This window comes from Brassica rapa, chromosome A09 (assembly GCF_000309985.2).
Source record: "Brassica rapa cultivar Chiifu-401-42 chromosome A09, CAAS_Brap_v3.01, whole genome shotgun sequence".
Lineage (NCBI taxonomy): Eukaryota > Viridiplantae > Streptophyta > Magnoliopsida > Brassicales > Brassicaceae > Brassica > Brassica rapa.
In genome coordinates this window covers 29,820,837-29,848,621 of record NC_024803.2, presented here as the reverse complement: position 1 = coordinate 29,848,621, position 27,785 = coordinate 29,820,837, and the positions used below count along the sequence as shown (strand labels likewise).

Below are 27,785 nucleotides of genomic sequence, written 5' to 3'. Positions count from 1 at the left end.
TTGAATTGAAAGTTTCCCATTCCGCCAGAGTCTCCGGTCAAAACCAATCTCATACGTTCTTTTTTTCCAATATAGCAGCAAGCTTCAAAGACTATTGCACAGTTTTTTTCAAAGCTGCCCCACATATCTTCATCTTCTTCTCTTGCAACCTCATAAACCATGCTCTTCTTCCTCTACAGTTCTGTCTGAATTTCCGCACAAGTCAACTCTCCTGTCGTAATACCATTCAAAGAAGGACCATATAACAAACGGGTAGGAGGAGAAATATATAATCTAGTTTCTTCAGAAAATGGAATATAAGTCTTGATATTTTGTAGATCTAGATATCAAGAATCACAAGTCTGTAATCACATCACCAATGAAGACTATCTCTGTGTTGGTCTTCTTCTTCCTCTTCTTTCTCATCGCAGAAGCCAGGAGAAAGAAAATGACAGATTGTGCCAAGACATTCTCTTGTGGAAGCCTCGACTTCAGGTTCCCTTTCTTTAACACAACCATGCGGTCTCGATGCGGTCTGTTCAGGCTGAAGTGCACTGATCACCAGATTTCAGAGATGCAGCTTGAGGAAAATGGGAAATGGTACAAAGTGAAGAGCGTCTCTCAAGCCAACACCATAACTATCACCGACCCGAGGCTTAACAAAAGCTTGGAAGCAGGATCATGTACTGACTTGTCAAACTTCTCTCTTCCAGATTCTCCATGGCTCGAATTGACCACTTTGTACAAATGCAACAACAGTAGGGAGAATGGTTTCACTTATGCAAATTGCAAAGGAGGAGGAAGCAGCTTGTACTACTCCAATTTGACAGATCATTCAGGGTGTTCAATTATCAAGACTCCAGAGAGCTGGAATATTTCAAGAAACAAGAACCAGTCTATTATTCTTAATGCTACTTTCTCTCTTCGTACAAACGTGACTCGAGCCTGCCGTCACTGCTATAGACGAGGAGGAGAATGTACGATGATCAAAGACAAGTTTCACTGCCGTGGAGGAGGCAAAGGTATGCACAATGAACCATGAATGATGAATGAAACATATGCAGATGACAATAATTTAATTTCCCTCTTCTTTGTTGTAGAAGACTACCAAGATGTGAAGTTAAAGCTAGGATTAGGTAAACAAGAGAGCTGTTCTGTTTAGCCCAATTAGTTTCTTTATCTTTCTCCACATACTTTCCAATTTGAATCAACTTCCTCCCCAATTGTCCAGGAATCGGAGGATTTCTCATCTTGATAATCAGCTTGGTTGCACTCTTTATCTTCATCCAAAGGAATTGGAGAAGGAAAACCAGTTCAGACCTCATCTCAACATACAACTCGAACTCTGACGTTGAGTTTAGTCATGTCTTCTTTAAGATACCAATCTTCTCCTATAAAGAACTTCAAGAAGCCACAGACAACTTCAGTAAAGACAGGTTACTAGGAGATGGAGGCTTTGGCACTGTCTACTATGGTAAGATTGATCAAAGCACTAACATTAATAGGAAGTGACATCTCTCTGTTAAGCAATGTTTACTTCCTTCTCTAATCTCAGGAAAAGTGCGTGATGGACGAGAAGTTGCAGTGAAGCGTCTCTATGAGCACAACTACAGAAGGCTCGAGCAGTTCATGAACGAGATAGAGATCCTCACACGTCTCCATCACAAGAACCTAGTCTCTCTCTACGGATGCACTTCACGTCGCAGCAGAGAGCTTCTCCTCGTCTACGAGTTTATTCCAAACGGCACGGTTGCAGATCATCTCTTCGGTGAAACTGAAAACCCAACACACCAAGGCTTTTTAACATGGTCGATGCGCATGAGCATCGCCATTGAAACAGCGACCGCTTTGGCTTACCTTCACGCTTCTGATATCATTCACCGCGATGTCAAGACTACAAACATTCTCCTCGACCGGAACTACGGAGTCAAAGTTGCGGATTTCGGACTGTCGAGGTTGTTCCCGACTGATGCAACTCATGTTTCAACTGCTCCTCAGGGCACTGCGGGATACGTGGATCCTGAGTATCATACCTGTTATCATCTAACCGACAAGAGCGATGTATACAGCTTCGGAGTGGTTCTTGTCGAGCTGATATCCTCGAAGCCTGCTGTTGATATAAACAGGTCCAAGAGTGAGATCAACCTATCAAGCTTAGCTATAAACATGATACAGAACAACGCGACACACGAGCTGATTGATCAGAGTCTTGGATACGGAACCAATGAAGGAGTTAGGAAAATGACTACAATGGTGGCAGGTTTGGCTTTTCAGTGCTTGCAGCAAGATGGTACAATGAGACCTACAATGGAACAGGTTGTGAAAGAGCTAAAGGAGATCCAGAACGGGGAGCAAAAATGTCAATACTACAACTACAGAGAAGAGACAGTAACTCCGCATCCTTCGCCACCGGATTGGGGAGAAGCTTCGCTCATAGAGAATAAAAAATTCCCACGATCACCCATCTCTGTGACTGAACAATGGACCAGTAAATCAACCACACCGAACACCAGTGCCTACAGTTGCTAAGGTACCATCAGGTTTTGCTTTCTTCTCATTTGTGTCAGTGGAAAGATATAAGATGAAACACAGAGTTGTGAAGTTGCAGGTATTGAGAAAATATACATAGTGACTTAACTTGAACTACTAATCACGAATTTTCTATGTCTAATTTTGTCTACCATACTCAATATATGTGACTGTATCTGTATGTAATATTAACTCAAATGAACAAAAAAAAAAAAAAAATTGACTAAGAGTTTGCTTGACTAAGATTACTCGCACCAATCAGCTCCATAATGATGCCAATAGCATCTACTGAGTCAACCAGAAACTAATTTGCATGCATCATTGGTATAAAAGAAAAGATTCCAAAGGCTGTAAAAAAAATCTCTCTAACCAGAACCAGGTGCCTTCCATTAGTTCTGCTTAAAGCCCGATAAGAAGATTCTGTTACCTCGTGGTAGGTGAAGCGCCCCCAGTACTGAGAAAGAACAAGGAAACCAAATCCTCTTCCTTTTCTTGCAGCCTCTATCATTAAAGTCCACAAAATTACATCCAAAGCATCTACATTTGAAATACTCAAATCGCTTTCTATACATCTCACAACCTGCAATTTGCACATAGAGTGTGATCTTCAAATATTCTCTTATCATTTAAACTCAGAAGGGCCAAAAAAGTATGTATTGATAGGTTATACATTTGTTAGAACGACGAGATCAGGTTACAACTTGATCACCGCAAGGGGAAAAATCACTCAACTGAAACAAGAAAACTTAGGACTATGAGCATGTCTCCAGTCTGAAAACAAGCCTTATTTGCTTCCAAGAGGGATAGGTGAAGTGTTGATCTTATTAGATTGAGTTTGTGATTCTCTCAAGCTCTCTTCTTCTTCTGCTCCCTGTCGACTAACTAAACTTTTCGTTTCTTCTTCTCTATTGTGATTGTATGATTTATTAGTCTCTGGTGGCACAACTTGTCGGAAAAATCTCAGCATCATCTCATAGGTTGTAAATGTAATAACTGCTGATGGAGTTGTCCTTAATAGATTAGTGGCACATCCACGGTACATTCCAGGAATCCCTTCGCTTCTAAACACCTTCTTGACGCAATCAACAACTCCGGAATACTTAGTCTCAGCGTTTCTCATTTGCCCTTGTTCTTGAAGTTTGGCTCTAATTACCTGTTAACGTAACATAAACCTATCTTAGTCCCGGATCAGTTAGTTATGAGCCTAAGAGTGAGGTTGATAGAGGAACAGGAGGAGAGAGAGACCTCGTGTGGGTAAGTCAAAACAGAGGCGAGTACTTTCGCGATTGAAGAGGCAATAGCTACACTGCCAGGACTTAGATTATCGACGGATGTATTATCTGAGAGCTTTAACTAGATATGATCAGAAACCAGTTGGGATTTGGGAACAGCATATGAAATAGATTATGTAATTTAGTGGAGGAATCATGTTTTACCTATGTTTGCCATGTATTGCTTGATCTTTTCATATGCTGGAAACTGGATTGCAACATGGCTAATCCCCGCCAAAGAAGGTAAAATGCCACTGTTCCAACACAGGAAAAATATAACTGATATAAGTCACAAGAAAAAGGGTTTCAAAGTGACTGAGTTTCATTGCCAATAGTGACCTGTAAAGCCCTCGCAATCCTTCTTCATGACAAATCCTACTAAAAGCAGATATAATGCTTTTGTAAGGTACCACATCCGTCCTAATTCCTTGTGTCTGAATCAAAGTGTGAGAATAAACACACAATAAGAAGAAAACAATCTAGAATGTAAAGTAATGCTGAAACCAAAGAAAGCGAACAAAAGCTCTACCATTAGTCTTGTCTTGACAACCCAAAGTGGATTAGTTGCAATAGAAGTGGCAGCTCCGGCACCAGCAGCCGCTACCATGTTTGCCCCAACACTAAGCTTGCCATCTATCATGAAAAGACCGAACGATCCAAAAGAATTAGGTAAAAAGAAAACCAAATTACGAAATCACTGGACAACAATACTCTTCCAGCGCTGCATAAGCAAAATATAAAGCACAAAAAGATTTGTCATTTGTTAATGATGAGAACAAACCACTTGACTGAAGTACATCCTTTAGCTTCCCATAAACAGAGAAGTAAACCTGCGCATGTTTCAGAATATCTTGATTACAAGGAAAGACATAGCAGATCCGTAGGAGAATGTTGGGAAATTACTGAAAAAACAAAGGCCAGCAGAGAAGAAAAGAAGCGCTTACAGCCCAATTGGGAAGGAGAGCAATGATGGTTGGTGAAAGACCTCGATACATTCCCCTAAAACCGTCCTTCTTAACTATACCCTGTAGGCTTGTAATGATCACGCTACCTGATATATCAACAGATCCAGAGAGAGAGAGTCTTGATCAACATGCAACAAACTTCAACAAAACAAAAAAAAACGGAAAAATTGCATACACATATCATCATCACATAAACAAGATCTACCTATTAACATTCTTATGCAAACTAAGCTTCAAATTGTTAGCACCTATAAGCATAGCTCCAGAGAGAGAGAGAGAGAGTGTAGATCAAACATGCAACAAACAAACAAAAAAATTGCATACAAAGATCACATATCGTCATCACACAATAAGATTTACAGCTAACATATACTTTTTTTAACATTCTAAAGCAAACTAAGCTTCATACTGTTAGCATCTCTAAGCACAGCTCAGGAGAGAGTCTTGATTAAACATACAAAATCACATGTCATCATTCATCATCACATAAGATCTACACCCTTGTTAACATTGTGAAGCAAACTAAGTTACCTCTCTTCCCCGAGGCTGGAGCTTCCGGGAGACCAACAACCTGTAACCTCGTTTTGATCACATCCAATGGACAAACAAAAGTCGCCGCGATCGCCCCTGAAAAAAGTTCCACAAACCAAATAAACTCACCACCGAGACTCAAGAGAAAGAAACTGAAAGAAAAAACAGAAACAAAGATCATCGAAACTGAACCTGCGGTGGCTCCGGCGGCGGCGTTGCAAGCGACTTCTCGAATGCTCCGGTAATCAAAGGAAGAGCTCTCATTCTCAATCATCTCCACGTGATTTTGATTAAAACCCTAAAAATGTATCTCAACAGTTTGAATTAAGAGATCTCTCAAGTAGTTGGTGTGAACTTGGATGATTATAAACAGTTCCCGTCGTTATTGACATTGACCCGACCCGGGGCGGAACGTGCGGGATGGTAAAGGAAGAGACTTTGTGCCCTTCTCCTAAAACAGGGGGTCGCGTATGTTTTAGGCGTTTAATGTTAAACACAAAAGAAAGGGTCGTTTTTTTTTTCCTTCTTATAACGTTTGGAAAACAGATCTGGTAGATTTGATTCCGCAGTTTGTTACTTTGGCATCAACACACAATTCAAGAAGAAAGTTTAACACTTTCGGCCTCTGCTAATCTCTTTCCTTGTTTTTACAGTAAATTAAAAAAAAAGGAGTTAATTAAATAGACAAAAATTAGAATATTAATCTCACTTTGTAAAATTAGACCCAATGATGGAAACGAGGAATATAAGACAACAGAGAAAAAAAAACACTTTTGCATGAAGAATGTGAAACTTCGTTACATGCTACAGAGTGTGAAGATCCTTCGATATCTAGATATAGTTTTATGTCTATGTTAACAGGATAAAATATGTTTTCTCATCTTATCTAGAATAATTCTCATAATGTAAGGATCTGTTATCTAATTTTGTGCTCTAACATATTCTACAAACAATGAACAAAGTCCATTGAAATTAAAAGTTTGTAATTTTTTTTTTAAACAATAACTAGATTGACCTGCACGACCGTGAGGATTTTTTTTAGTCTCCTATATATTAATTAAGGATAATTATTTAGTTCATATAATGTAGTAGACATATTATTTAGTTCATATAATCTAGAAAGTGAGTTATTTAGATCTATAAGAATGATAAGATTAGAAATTAAATGTAACATAACTTTATAGTAATAGGTTTATTAGGTCTATTTTTTTAAAAAAAAAGTCACACATGAATAAAGGTTGTGACTTCTCTTTTAATATATAAGATTTTTGTCGATTTTATACCATCGATTTTAGCTATTTAAATGTTTTAAACAGAGTATGTGTTGTTGGAGAAAACAACATAATTTCAGAATAGGTATTTGGTTCATTAGTTTTCTTCTTACTTACCTTGTATGTATGTCATTTGAGTCAATTTGCTGTTTTGTTTCTTTTACCCTTTTGCATCATAATTTTTTATCATTGGACTTATGTTTCAATGACAACTAGGAATGTACAATAAACAAAACAACACAAAACAGAGAACTTTCACTTCACATCCTCTTGTGGTACATTTCACAAAGCAACACAAAAGAGAGAACTTTCACTTCGCATCCTCTCGTGGTACATTTTGTTGGAGCAAATTGAAGAACGAGAATAAAGGAGATGATGGAGTTTGAACGTGTCTTAGTTGTTTGATTTGGTTAATAATCAACCGAGTCTTTAGGCTCAAGTTGTGTTAGTTGTTAGCTCGTGTGTTAACGTAAAAGTAGGAGTCGTTTGTTAACCTTGAAGGCTATATAAAGCCATTTGCTATTGATGAATAAGATCAGAGTTTTCAGAATATTTTCAGAGCTTTATATATTACAAATTGGTATCAGAGCTCTGTTCTCTAACTCAAAAGCCGCAGCTTTTCAAACAAATTGTGAGAGATGGGAGATGATAAGATGAAACTGCCGCAGTTCGATGGGCACTGGGATCATTGGAGCGAAGTGATGGAGAACTTCTTCCGTGCCAAGGGACTGTGGAGAGTCATTGAAACCGGATACGAGGAACCAACGATCACAACCATCTTGACAGCCGAGCAGAGGGAGCAGATGGACAACGCCAAGACAAACGATCACAAGGTCAAGCACTACCTCTATCAGTCCATCGATAGGGTAACGCTTGAACAGATCTTGGATAGAAAGACATCTAAGGTCATTTGGGACTCCATGAAGAGGAAGTTTGGTGGAAATGATCGTGTGAAGAGGTCGCTGCTACAAAAACTCAGGAGGGACTTTGAGTTATTGGAAATGAAGGAGACTGAGAAGGTGGAAGAATACTTTACAAGAGTTCTAGCCATCACAAACCAGATGAGAAGCAATGGAGAAGAGATGCCAGACCAGAAGGTAGTAGAGAAAATTCTCAGAACCCTAAGCGAGAAGTTCATGTACGTGGTAGTCTCCATAGAAGAGTCAAAGGAGATAGAAAACATCACGGTGGAAGAACTGCAAAGTTCTCTGGTGGTTCACGAACAAAAGTTCAGAAAGCCAGAAAAGGAAGAAGACAAGCTGTTGATTGTGACACAAGGAAGAGGTTCGGGAAGCAGAGGAAGAGGGTTCAATGGAAGAGGACGTGGTCGAGGCTTCACCAACAAAAGCACTGTTGAGTGTTACAAGTGCCATAGACTTGGACACTTTCAATATGAGTGTCCAAAGTGGGAGGAGGAAGCAAACTATGCTGAGGAGACCGAAGACATGTTGCTCATGGCCTACGTTGAAGAAGAAGAGACTGATGAAGAGATCATCACTGACTTGGTGCTGATGACTCACTCAGAAGCACGAGAGACAGCAAGAAGGACGTCATGGTTCCTAGACTCAGGGTGCTCAAATCACATGAGTGGTGATCGAGAGCTATTCTCTACAATGGATGGGAAGTTCAAGCACTCAGTCAAGCTTGGGAACAACAAAAAAATGGAGGTTGTTGGAAAGGGAAACGTGAAGATTGTGCTTAGAAACACGGCTTACACCATAAGCGATGTTTTCTACATTCCAGAGCTCAAGAACAACCTTCTCAGTCTGGGACAGTTGCAAGAGAAGAACATCACTGTCATCATTCAGAAGGGGATGTGCAAAATCTATCATGATGAAAGAGGTCTGTTGGCGGAGAGCAAGATGAGCATAAACAGGATGTTTATACTGACGGACCAAACCAGTGAAGCTGAGAGATCAACGCAACATTGCTTCCAGACAGTCACAGAAGATATGCCAAAACTGTGGCATGAACGCTACGGTCATCTCAGTCATCGTGGGATGAAGACGTTGCAGAGCAAAGAGATGGTGCGAGGACTTCCGGTATTTGACACTCAGAGCTTCACATGCTCAGATTGCTTGGTGGGGAAGCAATCAAGAAATCCCATCCCTAAGAAGAGTACATGGAGAGCTAAAGAAACACTTGAGTTGCTTCACTCTGACATCTGTGGGCCCATCAGTCCTACGTCTTCTAACGGAAAGAGGTACATACTATGCTTCATTGATGACTTCAGCCGCAAGGCATGGGCGTATTTCTTAAGTGAAAAGTCAGACGCATTCACCCAGTTCAAATTGTTTAAGAAGAAGGTTGAGACTGAGACTGGTAAAAGCATAAGAGGCCTGCGAACCGACAGAGGAGGAGAATACACGTCTCAGGAGTTCTCAGACTTCTGCAAAGAGCATGGGATCCGACGACAACTGACCGCGCCTTACACTCCACAGCAAAACGGCATTGCAGAGAGGAAGAATCAAACGGTAATGAATATGGTCAGATCATTACTCTCGGCCAAGAAAGCTCCAAAGTGCTTCTGGCCTGAAGCTGCGAACTGGACATTCTACGTCCTAAACCGCTGCCCCACTCTTGCTGTGAAGAACATCACGCCTCAAGAAGCGTGGAGTGGAGTTAAGCCACGTGTGGATCACTTTCGAGTGTGGGGAAGTCTCAGTCATGTCCATGTATCTGATGCAAAACGAACCAAGCTTGACGACAAAAGCATGGTATGTGTTCTAATTGGATTCTCTGAAGAGTCAAAGGCGTATAGGTTCTACAATCCAAAGACAAAAAGAATTGTAGTAAGCGGAGATGGTGTATTTGAGGAGAAGAAGGGTTGGAACTGGGAAGAAGAATAAGACTATCAGATAGAGTCTGATCTCACTTGGAACGATGACAATGTAAGCTGGGAGGACAGTGAAGAAGAAGCAAGTGATGATGAGGTTCCAGTAGCTGCAAACAATGATGAGGCTCCGGTAGCTGCACCAGAACAAGCCAACGAACCAGAACAACCCGTTGAGGTGGCAGAGGAAGTTCACAACGAGCAAGCAGTACAAACCCGGGAGGGTAGAAGAGTAAGACGCCCACGCTACCTGAATGACTACGTCACTGGAAGTGTGATGATTGATGATGAAGATGAAGTTCACATGGTCAACATGGTGGAACATAACGCTACGGATCCATCTACTTTTGAAGAAGCAGAAAAAAGCCTAAAGTGGAGAAAAGCCATGGATGAGGAGATGAACTCGATAGTAAAGAACCAGACGTGGGAGCTTGCAGACTTACCAGACAAAGCCAAATGCATCGGTGTGAAGTGGCTATACAAAACAAAATTCAACGAAAATGGTGAGGTAAGCAAGTTCAAAGCTCGCTTGGTGGCAAAAGAATATTCTCAAGAGCATGGGATAGATTACATAGAGGTTTATGCTCCTGTTGCTACAATGGATACCATCAAAACCATTCTTGCCACAGCCGCGCAGAGAACTTGGGAGGTGCATCAGTTAGATGTAAAGTCTGCATTCCTCTATGGAGTCCTCGGAGAAGAAGTATGTGCAACAGCCGAAAGGGTATGAGGTTGAGGGGGAGGAAGACAAAGTGTACAAGCTTCACAAGGCGTTGTATGGACTAAAACAGGCGCCAAGGGCCTGGTTCAGTCGAATTGAAGACTACTTTGTCAAGGATGGATTCACGAAGTCACCAAATGAAGAAACTCTGTTTCTAAAAACAGAACATGGTAATACTTTGATCGTGAGTGTTTATGTCGATGATCTCATTTACACAGGGAATGATCTCAAGATGATGGAAGAATTCAAGAAGTCTATGCAAAGGGAGTTTGACATGACTGATCTAGGGAAAATGAGGTACTTCTTGGGCTTTGAAGTACTACAGACATCACACGGCATTCACATCTGTCAATCAAAGTATGCTCTGGAGATCTTGAAGCGTTTTGACATGGAGAATTGCAACTCAGTGAGCAATCCGATGGCCCCTGGGAGCAAGATGGATATGGATGAAGGAGGAGAACGAGTTGATGAGACCTTCTACAAACAGATCATCGGAAGCCTCATGTACATCACTAATACAAGACCAGACCTGCAATTTTCAGTAAGTCTTCTCAGTCGCTTCATGTCAAAACCTACACAACTTCATGTTCAAGCAGCTAAAAGAGTATTGAGATATCTGAGAGGAACGGTGGACTTTGGAATCTGGTACAAGAGAGGAGGAAACGGTGAGCTACAAGTCTACACGGACAGTGATTTTGCTGGGGACGTTGAGAGCAGAAAGAGTACTTCTGGTTACGTCTTTCTTATGGATAATGCTGCAGTTTCTTGGCTTTCAAAGAAGCAGCCAATCGTCACCCTCTCAACAACAGAAGCTGAATATGTTGCTGCATCAGTCTGCGCTTGCCAAGCTGTATGGTTCAAGAGGATATTGGAGGAGTTGGGACATCACATACTAGGAGGGACAACAATTTGGTGCGACAACACTTCAACAATCAAGTTGTCAAAGAATCAGGTATTTGATGGAAGGTGCAAGCACATTGGAGTTCGTTTTCACTTCCTGCGAGAGTTGGTTAACAATGGGGAGATAAGTTTGGAGCATTGCGGATCACAGGAGCAGATAGCTGACATTCTTACAAAGCCTTTGAGACGTGAAGTGTTCGAGAACCTGAGGAGCAAGCTTGGAATTTGCTCAGTAGCTGATAAGTTAAGCCTTGTGGGACAAGCTTAGCTTAGGGAGGGTTTGTTGGAGCAAATTGAAAAACGAGAATAAAGGAGATGATGGAGTTTGAACGTGTCTTAGTTGTTTGATTTGGTTAATAATCAACCGAGTCTTTAGGCTCAAGTTGTGTTAGTTGTTAGCTCGTGTGTTAACGTAAAAGTAGGAGTCGTTTGTTAACCTTGAAGGCTATATAAAACCATTTGCTATTGATGAATAAGATCAGAGTTTTCAGAATATTTTCAGAGCTTTATATATTACACATTTCACAAAGCAACACAAAACAGAGATTGCATCAAATTCTAGCCAAAAAAAAACACAAAACAGAACTTAAAAATTATAATCAAAAAGTTCGCCCTAGAAGAAACCTCCCAGGCCCGGTTCCCGATGTGCGCCGCTCGGATGGATCTGCTCTGCTCCACCACCGCCGTTTAGCTTTCCCCCTCTGAAGAAGCTCCCTCTTTCATGTTTCCGATGCTGACTGTTCCTCTCCCGCCACGGTTCAGGTCTCCTCCGGATCCACCACCGTGTAAGTCCCTCCCGCTTGGATTTCTCTCTCCCCTCAAGCCGTCGGAACCACCAGACCCTCCGGAACCACCAGACCCTCTGGATGTAACTTGCCTCTGCTCCATCACTGCCAAGTATGTGGCTGCCGCTCGACTTCCCCCGCCAGAGACACCATTGTTATCTTATCCTTCTCTGTGTGGTAATTTCCATCCAACTATTGATTCCTTTACGATAGTTGAGTCCATCCTCTACTCTGTTATAGAGTGTTCCTTACCTGTTACTTCCTTCTACTCTGCTATAGAGTGTCCGTTTCCTATTACTTCCTGGTTTCAGATCTGTTTAACTTCCTTTAGAGTGGAATACTCAATGTTAAATTGCAGATTTTTAGCTTGGTTGTGGTTTCAGATCTTGTTTATCAACACTCTTTTGAAACCAACTTCAACCTTCCTATTACCATGGCTTTTGTATCGTTGCTTCTCATGTGTTGCAAGGTCAACCTTTGGTTTGGAAGATTGCTCTACAGATGATTTGTTCTCTGTACTGTTCAAAGGCTCGGCATTTTGGTGTTACATCGCCTCTGCTATTGTAGCCATCGTTAAGATTGTTATTCATGCACTAGTTGCAGAACCAATCACAAGCATTAGATCACTGATCGTGTTCTTTGTTTCCCACAGTATCATTCCACTGCTTAAGCCTAGTGTTGGCAAGATACGAGGACGTCTCTGCAATGTTAGTTGTTTATGTATAATGATTGCTTCTATCTTTGTGTTTTTGCTTGCCTTTTGTTGCAGCAAAGTTGTTAGCCAGTATGGCTTTGTTATCATCTTTGTAAACAATTTCTCCTCTAATGGAGACTAGTTATATATAAAATCTTGTTTGACCAAAAAAAAAAAAAAAAAACAGAACTTAAAAATTATAATTTGGAATTCAATAATATACAAAAGAAATGAGAAGTTAAACTTTAAATGATCGACTTTGAAAAGTTCTAAGAAAGCAAAAATGTGAATGGTAAAATATTTGGCTTTAGAAATTTTAATTAATTTCAAAGAATTCAAAGTCTAATCCCCAATCGAAGCCAAGACAGTCAGCTAATTTGAATCGTCAAGCTTCAAGTTCAAACTGAAAGAGAAACATTAGTGATGTATAAAAAGAAGCAAAATTGAAAATCAAAGAAGGGGTCATTAGTGTGATGTATAAAAGATCAGTCATTTACATATCAAGAGTGGAATTTAAAGCTTCAACCACTTTCGGATTCAGGTTCCGCGGAAAATGGGCAATCTCAATCTCGCGGTGATCATCAAGAACCCTGGAGACTCCGCCCAGTTCCTCCTCGAGAAGCAAAAACAGCCGCCAAAATTTGGGGACGAAGCTTACGACTCCTACGTCGATTCCAATCTCTGGGACCTCCCATCAGCAGATCTACCGTCTCTAGAAGACGGAACAAGGTCCGTAAATGCTCTCTCTATAGCTGAATCATGCTCAGAAGAGATCGATTTGAAGAATTTCGACTTAGACTCTACCCTGATTCGAGTAAGTGTTGTAATTCTACACTACTCTCTCTCTCTCTCTCTCTCTCTTTCTCGCGTTTTCTCATTTGCTCCCTGAGTAAATGCAGCTGTTGGCGAGTTTAGGGATTGAGTTTAGCGATGTGGGAGAGTGGAGTTTCGTCAGGTATGTAGTGGAGCCTGAGTTTGGACCTGACTCATGCGTCCCTACTTGTTTTCTCTCCGGGAAGCTGTTGGATACAGACAAGAGTTTACAAGGTTGTCCCTTTTTTCCGATAGTGTTTTGTTTCTTTCTTGAGGTTTTGGAGATAGAGAACTTGAATCTGGATAAGTAAACTCACTCGTTTATTGTGTTGTAGTGCAGACAACTGTAAGTGGATGTCCATGGAAGCTTGCTTTGACTGTCTTTTAGATGCAAAACCGGGTGGTGATCGTGTTGGACCATTAGTGCTACTCGGGCTTGGGGATGGTTCCATGAAGCAGAAGTTGGCACCTTCTCTACCTGTCCAGGTCTGTTTGTTACTAGACATCGTATGAATATTTAATTAGAATCTTACTTTCATGTCTTTTTTTGTATCTCAGGAATATCCACCCGGTGTTATGATTGTGCCAATGCGTAGCCGGACATTGAAACCTTTCACGACTACTAATCTGGTTGTGTTTGCTCCTGAAAATGTTTCAGTGGACGATCAAGAGAGAGATTTTGTAATTCATGGGGATGCGTTGATTGTGGATCCTGGATGCCACTACAAACTCCACATTGAGGTTTGTCACAAATCCATGTGTAGTTTTTTCTCTTCGTATCATATATCCTTTGTTTCCTTAGGAGTTAGGAATGTATTCACAAACTCTTCTCACCATCTTCAAAGATCTGGTGTGTACGTTTATCATTACAAACTATTCATAACTGCATTGCTTTGTCTTGATCCAGCTCAAGAAAATTGCTGATGCTTTACCTAGAAAGCTAATTGTCTTTGTTACACATCACCATCGTGATCACATTGGTGGTATGAATCTCTCTTGTTTTCCTTCCTACTCTCCCTCTCTCTCTCTTTGAAAATGTAACTCAGATATCTTTATTGACTCTTCATCCATGTTTCAGGTCTTTCTGCTATACAAGAAAGCAATCCTGATGCTATTCTAGTGGCACATGTCAAAACTAGGAATCGCATTGGTATCATTCTTCACTGTTATGTTTCATTCTTGTAAACCTAACTTCGTCTTATCTTCGAATACTTTTGTGATTTCAGATGGTTGGTCTGGTAACTATACCCCAGTTTCTGGTGGAGAAAACATCTATGTCAATGGTCAGAGTTTGACCGTCATTTTTGCTCCGGTACCTAACCAGCTACTTTGAAATCTTGCGTAATCCTTAGAATTGCAGCTATGTTGGAAAGTATACGGTTTAGTAAACTATTAACCAAGAAAACATACTCTCCCAGGGACACACAGATGGCCATATGGCACTACTTCATAACTCCACTCGTTCTCTGATTGTTGGTGATCATTGTGTTGGGTAAGACGAGGCAACTTCACCAAATCTCTGTTGCTATGAGTGACTCAAGAAAATGTTAATGATCAATTTGCGTTGTTTCAGTAAAGGAAGTGCTTTCTTGGACATAAGGTCAGGTGGGAACATGACGGTAAGTGCTAAGTAGCCTTTGAAAGCTTGGTCGTGTATGCCCACGCTGTTTTCTATTTCGAATTGTTGAATGGAAAAGGTTAACCTGCTATAGGCTGGCATGTTTCCTAGTTGTGTTTTTCTTTTCCAGATTTGATGCTTCAATATTAGAAGAGACAGTTTGTTCGAAAGTTTTGTTTAGTCATAGTATCAAATGTAAGTAGCACAACTTCCTCAGTTTCCATTTTTTTCATTTGCAGGAATACTTTCAAACGACATATAAGTTCCTGGAGCTTTCTCCACATGTAGTCATTCCCATGCATGGAAGGGTCAATCTGTGGCCAAAACACATGCTCTGCGGATATCTCAAGTATGAATATGCTGTTGTAGATTAGAATCTGACTTTCTGAAAACCTGTGGATATATAACTGAGGAAACTTGATAAGCTATTGATAAGGAATTTTGATGGGAGAAGTGATGTTGTTTTACAGAAACCGCAGGAGCAGAGAAGAATCAATCCTAAAGGCCACTGAGGATGGAGCTCAGACATTGTTTGACATAGTTTCCAATGTGTACTCAAAAGTGGATCGCAGTTTCTGGTTGGCTGCAGCGTCAAACGTGAGGCTGCATATCGACAACCTAGCTGTAGAAAACAAATTACCAGAGGTAATTATACTCTTCTTTAATCCAAATGAAAATGCATACAATATGTGTTTGCGTTCTTAACCTTGTTACTACTGCTTATGTTTGATTTTGATTCAGGGATTCTCAATCCAGAAGTTTAAAGCAAGTTGCGGATTTAGTTTTGTGGTACGGTGGGCTGCGGGTTATATCGGTAGCCGGATTCCATTCAAGATCAATAAGCCAGGTTTAATTATGTCAGTGATAGCTGCAGGAGCTGGTTATTTTCTTCTCTACACTTGCAAAAAGAAGAACACTATTGAATCTTGATTAGTGAAGGCCTGTGGCCAGAGCTTATTTATCCATGTGTGCTCCTTTGGCAGAATGAGAAGACCTTTTGATAAATATGAAATACCAATGAGATGGCCAATACTTTATGTTATACCAAAAGTTACATCTAGAGTCTTATCTTTGAATTCATATTTCTATTTCTGAGAAGCTTGTAAAAGTTAAGTAGTGTTGTTAATATATCCCTCGTTATCTTCGACTTCTTTACTAGAGTAATACAAAACACTAAAAACAAAAAAAAATGGAAAGTTGACTATAAATTCTATCTCTCTAATTGTTAAGTAGTCATAATTCTAAACTAACCTTTTGGATACATATGAAAACTTTTCAAATTATTTTTAAAATTATATATATTCTTAATACATGTTTATGACCCACATCAAATATAAGATTTAACTAGAGTACTAGGTGTTTTGCCCGCATATGCGGGCAAAATCGTCTTACGAATACTTATTATTTTATGTCTTATTAATCTAAAAATCGGCATTATAAAACTCTAATTGGTGAACATGTTGAAGGAAACAAATTATGGTCAATTCTTTGTTCCTCAAAATTTATACTAGTTTTGTTAAAATTTTAGTCAAATTATTGAAAGGTAAATCTCATTTTTTTCTTCTAAATTCTCTATGGAAGAATGAATTTATAAGAACAAATTTTCCTATGCAATTTTGATAAGGAACAAATTGAACAAAAAATCATATTTTTTTTTTATTTTTTCAATTCCAAAATTTTATTTTTTTATTTTGTTTATTTTTTTCATTCTTCTAGTGGTCACCAACTGAAGCTATAGTGTTTCACGGATTAAACTTAAACTGGTTTAAAGTAAAAGCAAAAAATGTATTTAACTCAGTCATAAGTTAAGTTATTATTTATGATTTTAAATAGTTAAATCAAACATCAAATTATTTATATATGTCAAAAAAACGTTCATCAAACTATGTACTTATTATTGTGTTAAAAGTTTTAAGACACTCATATATTAGAAATAGTTTAGAAAATATCTTTATATAAATATTTTTGTTAATATTTAATTATAAACTGTTTTATATCTTAGTTTTTTAACTTTATAATAAAAAATATTGTTTACAGATAGCAACAAAATATATATAAGAATTCTCTTAATTTTTAAATATACTTTCACAATTTTATTATATTAGTTTATAATTAATTATTTAATATAACATATAAATTTAATATTATTAAAATAAAATGGGTGTTTTATTATATATAAAATTCATTACGGGTTTTGTGAAAATTAATAAATACTCAGTTAAAAACTAATAATAAATTAATGATCTATATAAAAGCTTAAAACCTAATAAAATATGACAAATAAGAAAATAAGAATTTTAATATAACATATAGATTTAAATATTATTAAATAAAAATTCGTTTTAATTATATATAAAATTCATTACAAATATTTTTTTAATTAATAAATTAGTGATTCAGCTAAAAATTATTAATAAATCAATGACTAAGCTAAAACCTAATAAAAACAAGACAAATAAACAAAATTGACTAAAATCATGGAAACCATGACAATTAAGCAAAATTACCTAAAATCATGAAAATCATAACAAATAAGCTAAATCACTTCATAGATAATAGTATAGATAGTCCGTGTTCTTCATTATTTTTTAACAAAATATAATTTACAAATGTTTTAGCATTTTTATTTTAGTGTAATTTAAAACCATATAATTATAAGTAAGGTTGAGTCCAAGGGTAGGATATGGTTCTAAAGTACACTAAAAATATATATGTATATATATATATATTAGTTATAAAAAATGTTAAAAGCTATTGATATTGTAAATTATATTTTGTTAAAAAATATTTCTTCGCTTTAAGCGCGGATCATAGTCTAGGTTATATTAAATAGGAAAATTATTTTAGATATTATTTAATTTTGATTTTAATTACTTCAACCCGTTTCATTACTAAGTTTTAATAAAATATATGTAATTGTTTTGGCTAAATTTGTGATATATACTTATTTGATAAATTTTTAATTATAAAACCTGTTTGATGTTAATTTATTAACTCTAACATTTTATTTGTAAAACCTATTTGATTTAACTTAAACCAAGCATAATCTCGCATATATAGTTATATGTTCTGAAGAATAAAAATGATTTAAAAATAAGAATCTAAAAAATAAACTAATATTTATTAAGTTTAAAGAAATGTGATTTTTTTATGAAAATACAAAAAATAGTCTATTAATTTAATTAATTTCATATTAAATGATTTTTCTATGTATCTAAACCCTCAAAAATAGTTATATTTATTTTTAACTTCTATAAAATATTTGAGTAATTTTAAATCAAATAATTTAAAAGAAGATAAAAAAATTATTAAAAATGTACGACATTATGTTTTATATTGTTTGGACATAAGATTAGTTATTGTATTGTTTGGAAATAAATTTATTAATATAATGTTACTATGATTAGAAGAGTGAATTTAACTACAGTATAACCTTTTTAAATTAATAATCTATAAATTAATATACACTAAAAACTTCTATAAAATAATATAATTTTATAGTTCCAAATTAAGTTTTTGGTTCAATTAATATATTGATAAATTAATAACTTCTATAAATTAATAAAAAATATAGTTTTGGTGTAGTCCCAATATTACTAATTGATAGAGGTTTTACTGTATATAATAAAATAGTGTATTTAATTTAAAATTTTACAAAAGAAAGGTTAGATCCGATGGTTGGATTCTGTTTTAATAAAAGAGAAGTGTTTAGAGATTTGTTTCTAGAGCAGGGCATGTTCCAGCTTAGTAAACCTGATGATACATTAAACTGAAGAAGCATTTTATCTAACATAGACCCAGAGACCAATTCGGAAAAAGCCACATGAACTCATCAACGCGTGACATATAACTGCAGTTACGTTAAATTTGAAATTCCTTAGAAAATTTGTATCATAAAATTTTTCTTGTGTATGTTACTAAGTATGTCATTTTTAATATTGTGAACATATAATCAAATTCAAGTTATGCATATATTCATTTCTTGAAAGCTATATTCAATTTTTAATTAAATTATTTTCCATCCAATAAAAATCATAGAACAAATTAATTCAACCAAAAAAGAAAAAAAATTAGAAAGATCTTAATAGGTAGATTACTATTAATGTTTGCATGCAAGAAAGTTTGGGGTTATAATTTCATAAATAATCTATGCATATAAATTAACGGAGAACAATTTATAAGAAATTTTAGCAATGGGCAAGTAAAATCATCAAATTTTATAGAACGTCTAAGATAATGCAAATAAAACCATAAGAATTTTTTTCATAGTTTATATAATCGTAATATATATTTTTTTAAACAATAATAAATTAGTATCAAAAATCCTAGAGTTTTTAGTAACCAGATCATCAAGTCCTATAAGCCATTAATTTCTTCATTAAAAAATTACTAAAACTAAATTTGGTAACATATTAAAATATGAAATTGACCTAGTAAAAGTGGATTAGCCCCGATCATATGATTTTGGAAACGGAGGAGAGGAAGAGAAAAAGAAGATAGGAATGATTCCGACTGATATGGTGCGGTGGGTTAAAATAAACGGCTAATATGAAAGACAGAATACAATCCGACGGCTATTAATTCATCATTCACTTAAAAATGAAACTCTTCTGAACCCGGGAAAATGTAAACCCCGAGTACATACATGCGCATTGTAGCGAACCATCATTGATATTTCCGAAAATACCCTCCGATCAACCATTGATTTACAATCTTCCTCCTTCCCCCGTATATATAAACAAAGCTTTGGCCATTCTCTGACGGTATCCTTAACAAAAGCCGAGAAAAAAAAACCTCACCGCCGGTAAAATTTTCCGGCGATCTTGGAAAGAGTCGAGAAAGCCAGGGAAAGAGAAAGAGATTGAATCGGTTCTAGAGTGCACCGATCAATGGTATTTCGCGGTGAGATGACGACGACGACGACGAGACCGGAGCGACCCAAGACTCTCCATAACTTCACGCTCCCGAGCTTGAAGTGGGGGAGTCAGCGACATCTCACGTGCACGAAGATCGAATCTACGAGCAGCGGAAGCGGTTCCGGCGATCCCCGTCTCCGACGCCGATCTCCGCCTCTGAGATTCTCTGATTCCTCCGTCGCGATCCCCGCCTCCGGCGAGTCTGAACATCGGAGCAGGAGCAGCAACAGAAACAGCCAGCATCGCCGGCCGAGGAACGCGCCGTTGAAATCTGTGGATGACGGCGGCGAGGAGGAGGAAGAGGAAGGGATCGAGGAGTTCAGGGTGAAGATCATGTCGGATCTGAAGACGGTGAGGGATAAGATCACGCAATCGATGTATGCTCTCGGGGAGCGAGACGAAGAACAACGGAGAACCGATGGCTCCGGCTCCGGTCAGGAGGAGAAAGAGGTTTCTCCGGTGAAGCCGTGGAATCTGAGGAAACGAAGAGCGGCGTGCAAGGAACCAGCTGAGGGGAGGATAGTGAATCCGTCGCCGCCGCCGTCGAGAAACGACCCGACGAGGGTTGTGAAGGAGAGATGCGGAGCGGTGGAAGCCGAGACGGCGGCGAAGGAGATGATGGTGCGGCCCAAGTTTTTCGTGAAGCTGTCGAAGAAGGAAATCGAGGAGGATTTCATGGCGGTTGTGGGTCACCGACCACCGCGCCGGCCTAAGAAGCGGCCAAGGACCGTTCAGAAAAAGCTCGATGTAAAGTCTTGGGCTTTCGCAGATTTTGATTAAAACTTTTGATTCAGTTTCTTGATCTGATTGAAATTTTGGTCTCTTTGTTTGTTTCCCGGTGGTTACAGAGCTTGCATCCTGCGTTTTATTTGACTGAAGTGACGCTTGATGATTATAAGGTGGAAGAAACCAAGGTATGATGATGATTATCAAGGCTTTGTTGTTATGTTTTGAAAGAGTTCTTAATCTCTTTGCGTTTTCTTAATATGCAGAGATGATGATGATGAATGATGATTGTGTAACTCAGTTGCCGTTGAAGTTTCAAGGAGTTGTCAAATATTTGAAAAATTGGATAAAGTCTTGAAGCTGCTTTTCGTTTTCTCAGTGATTCTTCGTTCTTCTCAAGTTGTTCTGAATAAACTGTACAAAAAAGCTATGGAGAACGTGTAGGTTCCTGTTGATTAAATTTACATAATGAAGTTTCATTTCACAAAAAAATCTCAGACCAAGAAACAATAGCTTCATAGATGTTTTAAATGCTGTTAAGTACCTTTTTTCTCTTTGAATTTTGAGCGTTCTCTCTAGATCTCAGATTTATCACATGCTTCATCTATCGCTTAGCACCGACAGAGGAAACAAAAATGTTTTGTGAGATATCTAGGAACAGCTTGATGTGTGTCAGTGTGAAGGAAGAAGAGAGTTTCCTGGCTCAATGTTCTTTGAGTCTGTGCAAGGTGTTTCCTTTAGCTTCTATGCTTGGATGAAACGCAGATCGTTAAACTTGAAAAAGGCTGCAAGTGTATTTTATTTTGATTCCTAGGACAAGTTGAGAGTACCAATTGGTTTTGGTGTGGTGGGGCTTAACTTTATTTCCCGCGTCGGCTTCGATTCCGCTTTCCGGAGTTTATAGTGCTTTGACTCGTTCTTGCCGGTTAACATCTTCCTGGTTTGGTTTAACCAGGTTAAAGTCTGGTTAAGCAGTCGCCGTGCTTGACCTGACTCTTCGAAGGTGGGCTCTGGTTTGCTTACTGATGGGTTTATGGCCAACTTCTTTACTAATTTGAAGCAACACATAAAGAAAGTATGACAAACTCTGATCTGTTAAGATGCCCACTTGAATTTGTGGGTATTGTTCTATCATTAGAATCCAGTTCGAATTTTAATAGATTCAAAAAAACTTCAAAAATGGATTAATATTCAAACTAGTTATTTATTTAAAGATAAGTATTTAAAATTTAAATAAATATTTCAAATACTTAATTTTATATCTATATCTATACTATTATTTGCGAAGTAAATTTTTGCAACAGAGCTCTCACGTTAAAAGTTAGAACGGTTAATATCTATCTTACCCTTAATAAATTAAATATATAAATTAATAAAAAATAAAAACGAGTTTGATTTTTTAATAATATAAGTGATTAAAACTAAGAATTATCCAAAATCTAAAAATATATTTAAAAATTGAAAATTAAGATATAAATTATTTTTAATTAAATATTAATAAAAAAGCATTTGTATAAATAAAAATATTTGTCATATATAAATAATTTGATGTTTGATTTAATTTTTAAAAAAATATAAATAAAAAATTATCATTTTGATTTTTTAATTAATAAAACAAAAACTAATAAATCTTCACACAAAATAGGTCCGCATCTGCAGACAAAACACCTAGTTTATTTTAATTCAAGAGTAAAAATACTCCAATATTATTATTAACAGAATCTAAAAGGAATTCAAAAACAAGATATTTTTTAAAAAATAAAGGTATAAAATCTATTTGAATTAAAATAGTATTAGTTGAATCAGACCTAATAAATCATAATAAAAGTCAGATTAGGTTTATGAAGTTGGATTCCTAAAAGTCTAAAACCGATAAACCCGATGGTATACGAACAACGTCCAAGAGCGTAGTACTTCTTTTTATATTAGCCATCTTCGGTTTTGAGCAAACCAAAGAGATTTGATAAAACCGGAGAAGAAAGAAAGGAACGTCTCTCTCGGCCACATCATCAAAACCCTAGAGCTAAGTCGTCGTTTCCTTCCCCATAGTCTGTTACTTTTGTCAGTTTCGGCGCCATGGCTCCCAACGCCGATGAATCTGTGAAGCTCTTCCTCAGCATCGGCCTCGACGAGAAAACCGCCGCCACTACCATCAACAACCCCAAGGTCACCGCTAATCTCACCGCCGTTATCCACGAGGTATCGTTTCTAGTCTCTCCTCCTCATCCTTCCCCCCCTCGCTACTGTTGTATTCGCAATCGTTATCTATTCTGATGAAATTGGATTGAAAGATGACTAAGTATCGTTTTACCTTTTCCGCTGTTGACTGTGAACTCAATTCGAAATTCGTAGTTTGATTGATGATTTGGATTCTTTGCATGTATGCATCTGATGTAATTTGATCACATGGCTTGCTTCCTTATCTTGTGTATAGGCTGGTGTAACTGACGGATGCGATCGAACTACTGGAAACCTGTTGTACACGGTGAGATTTGTTCTGATTAACGGTTTTGAATTTGTATCAGTGCTGGAGAGAAGCTTATTGAGGGTTTTTATGTGAATCAGGTCGCTACTAAGCACCATTCAAATCTTCTTCTGCATCGTCCTACATTGTTCGATTACATTGTTTCCTCCAAGGTTAGCTTATGACACCTGTATTGATAGTCTCTGCAGCTGGAGTGTTATCCCTTTTGTGGGGTTTGGTTCTGTTTTGTTGATGGGGAAACTGGCGAATGTTGTTTTGATCCTCTCTGTGTGATGAATCTGCAGATTAAAACTCCAGCACAATTGGATGCTGCAGTTTCGTTTTTTGACAATCACGCTGCTGAGGACTTCAAGCTAAATGAATTTGAGGAGGCATGTGGTGTTGGTAAGAGCGTTTGGGTTTTACTAGCCGGGATTATATTTATTTCGTAATGCTAGCATGTATAGGGTTTCTGTTTTCTTTATTAAAATGGTGCTTAGAGGTTATATATTGTTGTGTTTTCTGTGGATTTGGAGATGAGATCTTCATTATTTTTTTTGAAACAGGGGTTGAAGTTTCTGCAGAAGATATTGAGAAAGCAGCTGAAAAAGTTTTTGAAGAGAATAAGAGTGCAATAGTGGAGCAGCGCTACCGAACTAATGGTTAGTCTGTGCGCTTTACCTGTTTTTTTCCGAGGCATATACTTCTGTGCATTTCTCTATATTGTTTTTCACATAACCAAATTATTATGTTTCTTGGTTGAACTTTTGATGTATTTGTGTTGTGTAGTGGGTCAATTGCTTGGACATGTCCGGAAAAGTTTGCCATGGGCAGATCCTAAGATTGTAAAGGTGAGCTACCCTTTTTATCACACTGCCTTCTTTGCTAGCCACAAACGAAATCTTAGTTTTCTTATTTTGTCGTACTTCTGTAATAGGACGTCATAGACAGAAAAATGTATGAACTGCTTGGTGAGAGAACTGCTGCGGACAATGAAAAACCTACAAAAAAGAAGGAAAAGAAGGAGAAACCTGCTGCCAAAGCTGAGGTAATTGGAACTTTTTGTAATGTGTTTTCTTTTGTGTTCATTAGTTCTTCATATTTGTGGCATATTTGTAGGAAAAGAAAGCTGCTGTAGAAGCTACCCCAGAGCCATCAGAAGAGGAGCTTAATCCATATTCTATATTCCCTCAGCCAGAGCAAAATTTGATGGTACGCAGAGCTTTTTGTTTGTTTCCGATAATTTGGTTTATTGAAATATTCAAGTCCACGTTCTAAAAATATAGCTTTTGAAGCAAATGTATGATGCCAATATGTTTAATGTGATATTCTCGTTTCTTCATGGGGAATTCATAGCATTGTCATGTAACATATGCTCATAGGGATTCGCTGGTCAGCAATCTTGATTTACCATTAATTAATATATATTCTCAGGTTCACACAGAAGTCTTTTATAGCGATGGCTCTGTGCTCAAATGTAACAATAAGAAGGAAGTGCTTGATAAACATCTCAAGGTGACTGGAGGGAAGGTCTATACCAGGTTCCCACCTGAACCAAATGGATATCTACATATTGGACATGCAAAGGTAAGATTGACATAAAATGTGGCTGTCAGATACTTTGCATGATGGTATATGATTGGTAAGACATCTCTTTTTCTTTTCATTTCCAATGTTTGTTCTTTCAGGCTATGTTTGTCGATTTTGGTCTTGCAAAGGAGCGAGGAGGTTGCTGTTATCTAAGGTAAGAATCCTTATTTACTTTTACGTCTATATATCAATCATTGTTTCTCGTATAACGACATAGTTAGGATTCTTTTAAACATCTGATATTGTCCAGATATGATGATACTAATCCCGAAGCAGAAAAGAAAGAGTACATTAACCACATTGAAGAAATTGTTAACTGGATGGGTTGGGAACCCTTCAAGGTATTCTTACTTTTAAGTACGAATAACCTTTATTATAAATTATGTGTTCTTATATCTATCTAATACATTCTATCGTTTTCTTCTAGATTACGTACACCAGTGATTATTTCCAAGAATTGTATGATTTGGCAGTCGAATTGATTCGGAGAGGTCATGCTTATGTTGATCATCAGGTTGAATCGGTTTTTGACCTTCAAATTTATGGATTCCTCTTACCTTTTTCAGTCAACTTTAATGTGTTAGTTTTAAGCTGCACTGCGACTTACTCCACACAGAACTCATTCTCTCTACATTATTGATTTTTTTAATTACAGAATGCTGAAGAGATAAAAGAGTACAGAGAGAAGAAAATGAATAGCCCCTGGAGGGACAGGCCGATTGAAGAATCTCTTAGACTTTTTGACGAAATGAGACGAGGAATGATTGAGGAAGGGAAAGCAACACTGCGAATGAAGCAGGATATGCAGAATGATAATTGCAATATGTATGACCTTATTGCCTACCGTATAAAGGCAAGTGAAACAAACATTATCTTTGGTTGCAGAAGAATGTATTCTCCCCATTCTTTGGATATCTTATTTGTTTATATGCTTTGCAGTTCACACCTCATCCTCATGCTGGTGACAAATGGTGCATCTATCCGAGCTATGATTTTGCCCACTGCACTGTTGACTCTCTCGAGAATATAACACATTCGGTATGTCCCTGGCTAGGTCTTTTGGCTTTTTGCAACATTAAATGCTTCATTTGTGACCCATTATCCGTTTCCAATACTATACAGCCTATTATGTATCTGTATCTTTGTTGATCTACAGTCTGTTGTGTTGTTCTAACTTTTTCTTTTTTATCTCCATAAAACGTAGCTCTGTACTCTTGAATTCGAAACCCGACGGGCTTCATATTACTGGCTATTACATTTGTGACCCATTATTCGTTTCCAATACTATACAGCCTATTATGTATCTGTATCTTTGTTGATCTACAATGTGTTGTGTTGTTCTAACTTTTTCTTTTTTATCTCCATAAAACGTAGCTCTGTACTCTTGAATTCGAAACCCGACGGGCGTCATATTACTGGCTTTTACATTCCCTGGACCTCTACATGCCGTATGTGTGGGAATATTCACGGCTGAATATCACAAACACTGTAATGTCCAAGCGTAAGGTTGGTAGAATACTCAACTTGCTAGTGAACAACTTTGAATATCATATACTGGCTGTTAATTTTTTTCTTCTCTCACTGCAGTTGAATTACATTGTGACAAACAATCATGTTGATGGTTGGGATGATCCACGTCTTTTGACACTTGCTGGTCTGAGACGAAGGGGTGTGACTCCTACTGCGATCAATGCTTTTGTACGAGGAATGGGAATTACCAGAAGGTTTGCTATTTATCTAAATCACAAGTCCGTCATAAGATTTGGCCTATCTTAATCTTATTCATTGAATCTGCTGCCTGTTGTTGGATATTGAAGTGATGGTAGCATGATACATGTGAGTCGTCTTGAGCATCATATCAGAGAAGAGTTGAATAAAACGGCTCCCCGCACTATGGTGGTGCTTAATCCTCTGAAGGTGGTCATCACTAATTTGGAATCAGACAAGGTTATGGAGCTTGATGCCAAAAGGTGGCCTGATGCTCAGAACGATGACCCCTCTGCATTCTACAAGGTGAACTGTGTTCCACATATATTAGAAATCTACACGCAATGGAACATTTTTCTGTTCTCCTGATCTTTCTTTTGGGGTTTTTGATCTAGGTTCCATTCTCTAGAGTTGTGTACATTGATCAATCTGACTTCCGAATGAAGGATTCAAAAGATTACTATGGGCTCGCCCCTGGTAAATCAGTTTTGCTAAGGTATATAGAAAGGGACACTTTACTACGTTGGCGTTGAATTTGGTTCATCTGTGACTATATGTACTTCCTTCCGTTTTGCAGATATGGTTTCCCAATCAAGTGCACCAACGTTGTCTTTGCTGATGACAATGAAACCATTCGTGAGATCCATGCAGAGTATGACCCTGAGAAAAAGACAAAGCCAAAGGTTCGTTAACCATCATTAAAATATATGTAATTCCAGCGTCTCTTATTAACCAGACCCTTTTTCTGCAGGGTGTTCTACACTGGGTTGCTGAATCTTCTCCAGGAAAGGAGCCTATAAAGGTTGAAGTCCGGTTATTTGAGAAACTCTTTAACTCCGAGGTATGTATCCTTCTCTAGCTTTTGTTATAGTAACAACGATTTTTCTCTGAGCTTAAATTGTGATTAATCATAACAGAACCCGGCTGAACTCAATGATGATTGGCTTACTGACATCAACCCAAACTCCAAAGTGGTGGTTTCTGATGCCTACGCTGTGTCAATCCTTAAAGATGCTGCCGTCGGGGACAAGTTCCAGTTCGAGAGGCTAGGTACTTTTTTTTTCTGTTTCATGATCGTAAAAGGGCTTGCAATCCTTAGATGAGCAACAAGCTGCATTTATTTTTTCTGTCTAATCTTGAAAACCAACACTGATACAAGTTTCAACCATAACTTGTGATACTTTAGGTTATTTTGCGGTGGACAAGGACTCTGAGCCTGGAAAGCTTGTGTTCAACAGGACGGTCACACTCAGAGACAGTTATGGGAAAGGTGGGAAGTAAAAAGATTACAAACATATTAACACACTTTGTTGGTCAAAACTTTATTTAAACAGTAGATCAAAACTTTGTTTGATACGCACACGTTGTGGTTTTATTTTCGTTTCTTGAGTTTGTTTCCAAGTGAATGGTGAACATTGTTATGTTTAGTTTTCATCTTTCTGAACAAGAAAAGGAACTTTTTCTAATCTTCA

At 37.7% G+C, this 27,785-nt stretch overlaps 5 protein-coding genes and 1 long non-coding RNA gene across 12 annotated transcripts in view; 4 read left to right on the top strand and 2 right to left on the bottom strand.

Annotated features, from left to right (window-relative positions):
* LOC103840562 (LEAF RUST 10 DISEASE-RESISTANCE LOCUS RECEPTOR-LIKE PROTEIN KINASE-like 1.1) lies at nt 1–2,745 on the top strand. Of its 4 annotated transcripts, none has more exons than XM_009117063.3 (5): nt 1–252; nt 318–1,001; nt 1,080–1,115; nt 1,211–1,453; nt 1,535–2,745. In XM_009117063.3, exons 2-5 carry the CDS (start codon nt 359–361, stop codon nt 2,506–2,508), a joined length of 1,896 nt encoding a protein of 631 aa, XP_009115311.1. In that variant the 5' UTR covers nt 1–252; nt 318–358; the 3' UTR covers nt 2,509–2,745. The 4 variants fall into 4 exon arrangements, with proteins under 4 accessions (XP_009115311.1, XP_009115312.1, XP_033136920.1 ...); XM_033281029.1 differs by having other exon boundaries at nt 2–252; nt 324–1,001; XM_009117064.3 differs by having other exon boundaries at nt 1–1,001; nt 1,083–1,115.
* The window catches only part of LOC117128503, a 23,474-nt gene extending 503 nt beyond the window's left edge, over nt 1–22,971 (bottom strand). The window contains exon 1 of the long non-coding RNA XR_004451811.1: nt 22,880–22,971. This is a non-coding gene — a long non-coding RNA (uncharacterized LOC117128503). The remainder of the gene's footprint in view (nt 1–22,879) is intronic.
* Nucleotides 3,147–5,767, bottom strand: LOC103840561 (nicotinamide adenine dinucleotide transporter 2, mitochondrial). The gene is made up of 9 exons (XM_009117059.3): nt 5,468–5,767; nt 5,276–5,371; nt 4,724–4,830; nt 4,561–4,609; nt 4,309–4,412; nt 4,119–4,213; nt 3,945–4,033; nt 3,754–3,848; nt 3,147–3,661 (listed from the first exon to the last, which is right to left on the bottom strand). Exons 1-9 carry the CDS (start codon nt 5,547–5,549, stop codon nt 3,293–3,295), a joined length of 1,086 nt encoding a protein of 361 aa, XP_009115307.1. The 5' UTR covers nt 5,550–5,767; the 3' UTR covers nt 3,147–3,292.
* LOC103840560 lies at nt 12,927–15,940 on the top strand. Its single transcript, XM_009117058.3, has 12 exons — nt 12,927–13,293; nt 13,379–13,526; nt 13,633–13,778; nt 13,851–14,033; nt 14,200–14,275; nt 14,371–14,442; nt 14,519–14,604; nt 14,711–14,784; nt 14,866–14,911; nt 15,150–15,259; nt 15,381–15,555; nt 15,652–15,940. The coding sequence occupies exons 1-12, from the start codon at nt 13,033–13,035 to the stop codon at nt 15,838–15,840; spliced, it is 1,566 nt and encodes a 521-aa protein (XP_009115306.1). The 5' UTR covers nt 12,927–13,032; the 3' UTR covers nt 15,841–15,940.
* LOC103840559 lies at nt 17,509–21,394 on the top strand. Its single transcript, XM_009117056.3, has 3 exons — nt 17,509–20,573; nt 20,675–20,740; nt 20,819–21,394. The coding sequence occupies exons 1-3, from the start codon at nt 19,800–19,802 to the stop codon at nt 20,822–20,824; spliced, it is 846 nt and encodes a 281-aa protein (XP_009115304.2). The 5' UTR covers nt 17,509–19,799; the 3' UTR covers nt 20,825–21,394.
* Nucleotides 22,490–27,785, top strand: LOC103840558 (glutamine--tRNA ligase, cytoplasmic). 4 transcript variants are annotated; one of them, XM_033281026.1, is made up of 22 exons: nt 22,490–22,751; nt 22,987–23,037; nt 23,118–23,189; nt 23,322–23,421; nt 23,553–23,678; nt 23,806–23,867; nt 23,954–24,064; nt 24,136–24,228; nt 24,451–24,603; nt 24,705–24,760; nt 24,857–24,947; nt 25,034–25,120; nt 25,262–25,459; nt 25,546–25,644; nt 25,981–26,112; nt 26,194–26,330; nt 26,424–26,619; nt 26,709–26,809; nt 26,891–26,996; nt 27,065–27,154; nt 27,231–27,363; nt 27,500–27,785. In XM_033281026.1, the coding sequence occupies exons 1-22, from the start codon at nt 22,629–22,631 to the stop codon at nt 27,592–27,594; spliced, it is 2,412 nt and encodes an 803-aa protein (XP_033136917.1). In that variant the 5' UTR covers nt 22,490–22,628; the 3' UTR covers nt 27,595–27,785. The 4 variants fall into 4 exon arrangements, with proteins under 4 accessions (XP_033136917.1, XP_009115303.1, XP_033136919.1 ...); XM_009117055.3 differs by having other exon boundaries at nt 22,491–22,751; nt 23,583–23,678; XM_033281028.1 differs by lacking the exon at nt 23,118–23,189 and having other exon boundaries at nt 22,492–22,751; nt 23,353–23,421; nt 23,583–23,678.

Excerpts from the sequence above, each read along its gene's own strand:
- LOC103840558 (XM_033281026.1), top strand. The coding sequence starts at position 22,629 with ATGGCTCCCAACGCCGATGAATCTGTGAAGCTCTTCCTCAGCATCGGC. Across the intron at positions 24,065-24,135 it reads AACCTGCTGCCAAAGCTGAG|GAAAAGAAAGCTGCTGTAGA; the intron begins GTAATTGGAACT and ends GCATATTTGTAG. Across the intron at positions 25,460-25,545 it reads TTATTGCCTACCGTATAAAG|TTCACACCTCATCCTCATGC; the intron begins GCAAGTGAAACA and ends TATGCTTTGCAG.
- LOC103840560 (XM_009117058.3), top strand. The coding sequence starts at position 13,033 with ATGGGCAATCTCAATCTCGCGGTGATCATCAAGAACCCTGGAGACTCC. Across the intron at positions 14,785-14,865 it reads GTTGGTGATCATTGTGTTGG|TAAAGGAAGTGCTTTCTTGG; the intron begins GTAAGACGAGGC and ends GCGTTGTTTCAG. Across the intron at positions 15,556-15,651 it reads TAGAAAACAAATTACCAGAG|GGATTCTCAATCCAGAAGTT; the intron begins GTAATTATACTC and ends ATTTTGATTCAG.
- LOC103840562 (XM_009117063.3), top strand. The coding sequence starts at position 359 with ATGAAGACTATCTCTGTGTTGGTCTTCTTCTTCCTCTTCTTTCTCATC. Across the intron at positions 1,002-1,079 it reads CTGCCGTGGAGGAGGCAAAG|AAGACTACCAAGATGTGAAG; the intron begins GTATGCACAATG and ends TCTTTGTTGTAG. Across the intron at positions 1,116-1,210 it reads GAAGTTAAAGCTAGGATTAG|GAATCGGAGGATTTCTCATC; the intron begins GTAAACAAGAGA and ends CCAATTGTCCAG.
- LOC103840559 (XM_009117056.3), top strand. The coding sequence starts at position 19,800 with ATGGTATTTCGCGGTGAGATGACGACGACGACGACGAGACCGGAGCGA. Across the intron at positions 20,574-20,674 it reads CCGTTCAGAAAAAGCTCGAT|AGCTTGCATCCTGCGTTTTA; the intron begins GTAAAGTCTTGG and ends CGGTGGTTACAG.
- LOC103840561 (XM_009117059.3), bottom strand. The coding sequence starts at position 5,549 with ATGATTGAGAATGAGAGCTCTTCCTTTGATTACCGGAGCATTCGAGAA. Across the intron at positions 5,372-5,467 it reads CGCCGCCGGAGCCACCGCAG|GGGCGATCGCGGCGACTTTT; the intron begins GTTCAGTTTCGA and ends AACTTTTTTCAG. Across the intron at positions 3,849-3,944 it reads GCAATACATGGCAAACATAG|ATAATACATCCGTCGATAAT; the intron begins GTAAAACATGAT and ends TAAAGCTCTCAG.